The sequence below is a fragment of the Leopardus geoffroyi genome, chromosome B1 (genome assembly GCF_018350155.1).
Source record: "Leopardus geoffroyi isolate Oge1 chromosome B1, O.geoffroyi_Oge1_pat1.0, whole genome shotgun sequence".
Taxonomy (NCBI): Eukaryota; Metazoa; Chordata; class Mammalia; order Carnivora; family Felidae; genus Leopardus; species Leopardus geoffroyi.
This window is the reverse complement of record NC_059327.1, coordinates 40,615,931-40,622,645: the sequence shown is the minus strand read 5'-3', so window position 1 is coordinate 40,622,645 and position 6,715 is coordinate 40,615,931. Positions and strand designations below refer to the sequence as shown.

General features: G+C 42.5%; 1 protein-coding gene across 4 annotated transcripts in view; it reads right to left on the bottom strand.

Moving 5' to 3' along the window:
- Positions 1 to 702: 702 nt before the first annotated feature.
- The window catches only part of KAT6A (lysine acetyltransferase 6A), a 113,924-nt gene continuing 107,911 nt past the window's right edge, over positions 703 to 6,715 (bottom strand). For all 4 annotated transcript variants that reach the window (XM_045459189.1, XM_045459201.1, XM_045459197.1 and 1 more), the window contains exon 17: positions 703 to 6,137. In XM_045459189.1, coding sequence (XP_045315145.1) covers positions 3,451 to 6,137 — 2,687 coding nt within the window. In that variant the 3' untranslated portion in view covers positions 703 to 3,450. The remainder of the gene's footprint in view (positions 6,138 to 6,715) is intronic.

The following is a 6,715-nucleotide window of genomic DNA, read 5'->3' as shown; positions in this document are numbered from 1 at the left end:
CAAAGAAATCAAGGGAAACAAATCATTTCTTTTCTGGAGATGACAGAACTATAAACTTAAATGGCATTAAGATCAAGAACAAATGTCTGCTATAGGTACTGTTCATGGACACTTCATGAATTCCTCACTCGGCAAAGAGTCGCAGCTAAAACTTGCACCTGCCTTACCTCCCTACCCCCAGCTATCAGTTTCTCAAAGCCAAATCCAAGTTTCTGGAGTCTGCCTTCTATCCAAAATTCTAAATGAAGAGAGGCAAGTACAACAGCTTGGAAAACATCAGAGAAGATCATAAATGTTCAAGACCCTGGCTTCTGGCAAAATCTTCCTCGATTATATCATAATCAGGTAAGCTGAGAAAAAACAGCTTTGTTCCAGTTCTAGGAGCTACTTGTTATTGCAACCATATTTCCTCTCTTTGCTTAAATGAATTACAGTCTCTATAGGTTTCAATGGAATTTCCCCTAAAAACTCCAAAGGGAGATTATAATACCATTTTCACCGGAAAAGGAAAAACCATCTATACTGTCTGCATTTAAACACACATAGGAACGAAGACTGGCATTTCAAAGTAAAGGCCATGAACTTATACTTGCTACATAAAGAGGAATGTGAAAAGGCTAATATTTCTAAGTCTCGGTGTGTAGAAAAGGAACCTGAGAGTTTGAAATATTTGGGAGAAAAATTCCACATGCAAGACAGACATCCAAAATGGCTCAACATAATTTATTTTTTTTTATGTTAAAATGTACAGAGTTCTTTTGAAAGTACTTGCTAGAAAGGGGAAAAAAAAGTGATATTACATACAAGGAGAGGAAGGGAGACCGACTGGCCCAGGAGCGCATGACATGGAGAAATACAAAGGCATCTAGGCACCCCTTCCCCGTAGCTTACAAGTCACCATGAACAAAGTACAAAGAGGTTACAAAACAGGAAAAGCAAATATAAACAGACAGGAATAGACTTAGCTTCATTTGTACATGCGGCTTTTAGAGGCATCTGGAGCTCTATTCACACACTCTAGAGATCTCTTTAAAGAGAATTTTTATCTTTCTTAAAATAGTTTTTAATATTCTACAACAAAGATAAAAAATTTTAAAGATGGAATGAAATGAAAAAGCTCTTATTTTAAAAGGCATCAAAGTCACTAACAGTGAGTTTTTTAAATTTCTTTTTTAGAAGATTACCCAAGTTATCTTGCTAAAAATACATTTTTTTTTAAACAGAAGTGAAAAAATGACAGGTACCAATATTACTGTGTTGGATAATTTCTTTTATAATATAGAAAAGAACATTTTCTCTACAATAGTTCTACAGTCACAAAAAGGCTTGTGGAAAAGGGAGCTGCCCGATTGAATTTTTTTTTTTTTTTAAAGAAACAAATAAAACCAAACACAACCGCAAACCAACAGAAACTGAATTCACGGCCCTCATTTCAACAGCTTCTCCTTCTGCCTTGACCCACCCTCCTCCCAATATACCTCCCTCCCGACCCACCCCATCCCCACCCCAACCAGGAAGCAATGACATAGCTGAAGATGTAGGGAGAGGGCAGCACAGTGCACTTTCTACATAGATGATTGGGAACTGGAAGAGTATATACAGAGAAACTGGGTCCTACACAGCCTTGCACATGCTCAGAATTGATAGCGGTTAAGATGTGGAATTCTGCCTTTTTCTACCTAACACATTTAATTGAGAAAGTCAATTAAAGTGTATTTAAAAAAAAAAACAAACCTGTGCATTTGAAAAAATTTAATGCCTAATTAGTACTTCAAAAATTTATCTATATAAAATGTACAAATAAAGGAGAGAATTTAATGCTTACAGGTATTTCTTTAAGCAGTACTTCCCCCTTTTGGATATTTGACTGCACATACCGAGTGGTATAATATTTTCCATCTTCTAATGATGGAACATATATATAGATATATATATATATTTTTTTACCTATCCCTGGAGCAAGTAACAGGAAGAGAATGGGCGAACTGGCTGCACAAGAGAAAAGATAATGGAGTTGGGAGCAACAAAGGAACCTGCTAAAACCCTGCTGTCCAGATTTGCCCTACTATGCTGGTGGTTGGTTTATCCCTCTTCTCTTTTAACCACTCACAGGAGAGGGGCTGGTGCACTCTGATTCACAGGGAATGAACTCAGGATCTCAAGAAAATGAAAACTAGAGGTATGTATCATTTAAGTAGCTATAAAACTCACACCATGATCTCCCTTAAATCATCTCTTCCAACATAAAATAAACAGTGTCAAATGTCTGTCAGATATTTTTCAAATCACTGAAATGTACAGTCATCCATCAACACTTTGTATAAGAATGTAAGAGGCTAAGCACTGGGGACTGCTGTTTGAGTTTAGTCAAAGTCAAAGGCTCAAGAATCAAGACCCTTAGCATCTCAAAGTACATACTAAAAACAAGAGGCTGCGTGGAATATGTGTGTTATGGCTGATTCACCAGGTGGTAAAAAACAAGAGGTTAATTTCCTCTTTTTGATTGTTAACTGACCATCTCTATTCCTCCAAGGCTGGATTAGGATTGCAAACAGCTTTCCTCTGAGATTCTGCTGTTAATTGAGACTTACAGTATTTTTGTGTCTCTGAGTGCTGAGTGGGAACAGTAAAAAACAAACCCCCCCCCCCAAAATTATATTACACTTGATTTAAGAAAAACAAACATTTCAATGAAGTCCATCTATAAAGAAACATTCTTGGGGAAAGGTTTCAAGAGGTCAAGAGGGGTGGGTGGGTGTGTGTGTGTGTGTGTGTGTGTGTGTGTGTGTGTGTGTGTGTGTAGGGAGTGGAGGGGATTTTAAAAGGAGAAGCATTTTCCTGCCTCGCTTTATTAATAATAATAATAATAATATTAACAATAATAATAAGTTTAAGGAGCTTGGGTTGTTCTCCATGTCCCCATCCGAGTCTCCCCTAAGTGCCTCCTGCTGGAATGAAGTAGGAAATGAAAGGTTGGGTTTGGAGGAAGGGGTCTCGTTAACCCCCGAGATGTATATATAACATTTAAAAATGACAACATTGGGAGCTGCAAACAGTGAGGGGAAACATACATTTTAAAATAAAATAAAGATAATTCACTTTTACACAAATTCTGTCCATGTGGTATGTAAAGAAAGTAAGGCTCTTTTTAATTATGAAAAGATTTTTGTGCATGTTTCCCCTATCCCCAAATCCATTTTTAGATGAGTTCTATTGTAAAATGTTCAAGATTATGAAGAAAACCAAAACCCAGAACAAATGAACCCAAAAAAAAAAAAAAAAAAAAAGAGAAGACCAGGTTTTCTAAAAAATAAAATAAACCAAAGAAAAATTCCTCTAAATCTACAGCAATATTTTAACTGGAAAAAGGTCCATTTTTCTCTGGTTTGTCAGTATAAAAGGTTCCTTTATTTATATATATTTAAGTTTTTAATTGCAAGTTCATCTTGCTCATCTTCTCATGTAAGGTCCATTGAGTGACTGCTTGGGCACACCAGCAGCGTTCATGTAGCTGTGATGGGAGGGGCCAGTGTACATCATGTTTCCATGAGGGTTTGGCTGCATAGGCTGCTGGGTATAGGCCTGGCTCCCCATCATCCCCATCTGCATCTGCATAGGATACTGTGCTGTCTGGTTCATGTAGGCAGGGTTACTATGGTAACTGCTGTTCATCATGGGCTGCGTCATTCGATAGCTGTTCATGGCATTCAAGGTGTTCATATTCATGGAATTGACATTATAGGCAGGGGTCGGCATCAAATTAACCCCCATGTTCATGCCACGCTGAACAGCCAATGCACGAGGGCCAGCCTGCATGGCAACCGCTGGTGGGCTGCGGCCATACAGCTGCTGCTGGTGAGCAGCTGCAGAGGGCAGTGGCGCGGACTTGGAGCGGATGGAAATGTGCCCCTTCACTGGCATCTGCCCTTGCAACCTCTGAGTGTGAGGAATGCCGATGTTGGTGGCAGACATGTTGCACTGTAGCAGAGGTGACGTGAGGTTCATGGTGGTGGATGCCAAGTTTGGGGGCGGAGTCATGGTGGCTTGTGCTTGAGGGGTCCCAGCTAATGGATGAGACGGAGCTAGCTGAGCCAGTCCTGTATTAGACAAAGAAACACTGGTTGCATAGGAAGTCACAGCAGGAGAATGGCTATAAGGCATGGCATGAGGGTCCATAATGGTGTTAGTCAGCTGCTGCAACTTGGCTAGACTGAAGGTGGCTGACGGTTGAGAGTAGCTGCCGGCACCAAAGTCCCCTGGAATCCTCTCATAAATACTTATGTTCCCAGTGCTTCCAGATTCCGGTATCTCCATGATCATAGGCGCTGGAGTGAAACTGTTATTCATACTACACTGTGACAGGGGGGGCTGCTGCTGGGGTGGGGGCGGGGGCTGAGGCTGCTGGGGCTGAGGTGGTGGCGGCGCCGGTGGCTGTTGCTGCTGCTGCTGGGGCGGCGGAGGCTGTGGTGCTGGTTGCTGCTGCTGCTGCTGCTGCTGCTGCTGCTGCTGCTGCTGCTGTTGCTGCTGCGGTGGTGGGGGCGGCGGCTGCTGGTTACTGGGAGGCCTCTCCACCACACAACTCTGAGGTGACTTGATGTTGCAGTTGGCAGCAGCAGGCTGGACGTTGTTCTGCTGCATCATGCTGCAGCTGTTGCCCATGTTTGCCATTTGCTGAGTGACAACACAACTGTTCTGGGTGAGGCTGCTGGAGGAGGACAACCCACCATAGGAGCAGCTGCTCTGGGAAGAGTTAGTCCCACAAATGCTGCCACCCATCGTAGAATCGTAACTGCTGGGGTTCTCATAGTTTTCTGTGGTGCTCTCAATGCTGCCCAGGTCACTGAAGCCACTGTCCACCACCTGCTGAGAGTGGTCTGATACGGAAGGCACATCCATCATGGGGCTGGTCTCCATGTTCTGCATAGAGGGTGCGGACAGGGATCCTTGCTCCGGGCTGATCTGGGTGTAACTGCTTTCAAGGGCAGGCACGTTGGGACTACTGACTGAACGGACCGATTGGCTGGGATGAGACTGAACAGAAGATATCGGGCTATTATGTTCTGAAGCGTGGCAGTCTTCCACCATCGACATCTGAGGGTCTTCATCGGCCTGGGTGTAGCTCTGCAGGGTCTGACACGCGGCCAGAGTTTCTTCACAGTCCTGGTAGGCTCCCTCATGCTCGTTGCTTTCTTCTTGAGTCAAAGACTGCACTGCTTGCACAGTTTCCAGATCCAGTTCACTGTGAGGAATCTCTTCCTCCTCTTTTAGCTCAATTAATTCTTCTTTAGAGTTTGAATCTTCTTCATGATCGTCCTCAGACCCTGGCATGTGCTCTGATACCATGGATGTTTCGTGGGAAGTCTGTTCCTCTTCAGAATCTGGTTCTGTTTCATCTTTATCCTTTATATTCTCCCTACTGCTCTGCATATTAGTATCTAAAAAAGACTCCTGGCCACCAGGCTCCTCTTTGACATCTTCTCTAACGGGCTGCTCCTCTAGCTCTTTTTTCTTGGTAGATTCCAGATGGCCGTCGTCTTCATCATCTGCATCATGGTCTTCATTCTGGTTTATCTCTACAGCCACCTCATCCTCTTCCTCTTGCTCCTGTTCTTCCAGCTCTTGCTGCTCCTCCTCTGACTGCCGCTGCTCTTCTGAGACACGGGGCTTCTCTTCCTCCTCTTCTATTTCGGGTTCTTTCGTTTCAGTCTCGGGACTGTTGCTATCCACTGGAGACGCCGCTCTAACTTCACTGCTGGTTGTATCTTCTTCTTCTCCCTCTTCAACCTCTTCTGCTTCCACGTGCATCTCCTCCTCATCCTTCCTTTCTTCCGTTAAAGGCAAGTCTTCTTTTGGTTCAACAGTCTCTTCATTCTCTTGAAGTTTGGGTTTCCGTCCCGGTTTAGGAATGGGAACGGTGGGCTCAACAATGCATTCTTGGGTAGAAACGGGTAGGATTTCCCGATTCAACTTAAATCCTGGTTTGCGACCAGGTCTTTTCTTCCAGTGGATTGGTTTGCGGCTCTTGCCTTTGGGCCATCCCTTTTTCTTTTTCATAGGTGTGGATGTATCTGGCTCAAGCTGAGAATCCTTCACATCACATTTTCTCAAGAGAGATACTGGCTTTAGAACAGGAGTGTCTACACAGAGGGACAAAAAAAAAAACACACACACACACACACACGTTAAAAAAGTTAAAAGATTTTGTGTATTTTCTAGTACTTTTTTCTGAGACCACATGTGCAACGGGAATGATTTTATTAATCATCACAAACTCCTGATTACCTTCTCTTACAAGCTAAGAATCTAAAGGAGAAATCTAATTAATGACATCTTCTAAAGTCATGCAGTGAGCTGGCAGAACAATGAAAGAATCCGTGTCAACATTCTGTTACCAACCACCAGTTAAAGCCAGTTCAGGTTTATCATCACCAACTGCATGGTTTTGTAAGTTAGTCTAAAATACTCAGTTTTATCATCTAGAAAACGGAGATAAGCTGTGTAAAGATGCAAATACTCAATAGTTATTACAACTACTTTAGACAAGCTGTCTTTACTATGTAAGTTACAAGTCAACTCATTTCTTCTTTTTTGTTTTACCCCTGTTTGCAATTTATATTATCTCTCTGGCTTTTTTTTTAGTTTCCATAAAATCATGACTTCAGGTAATATCATGAGTTAATTACTCCAGGCCATGACTAAGCAATCTGACATGCTC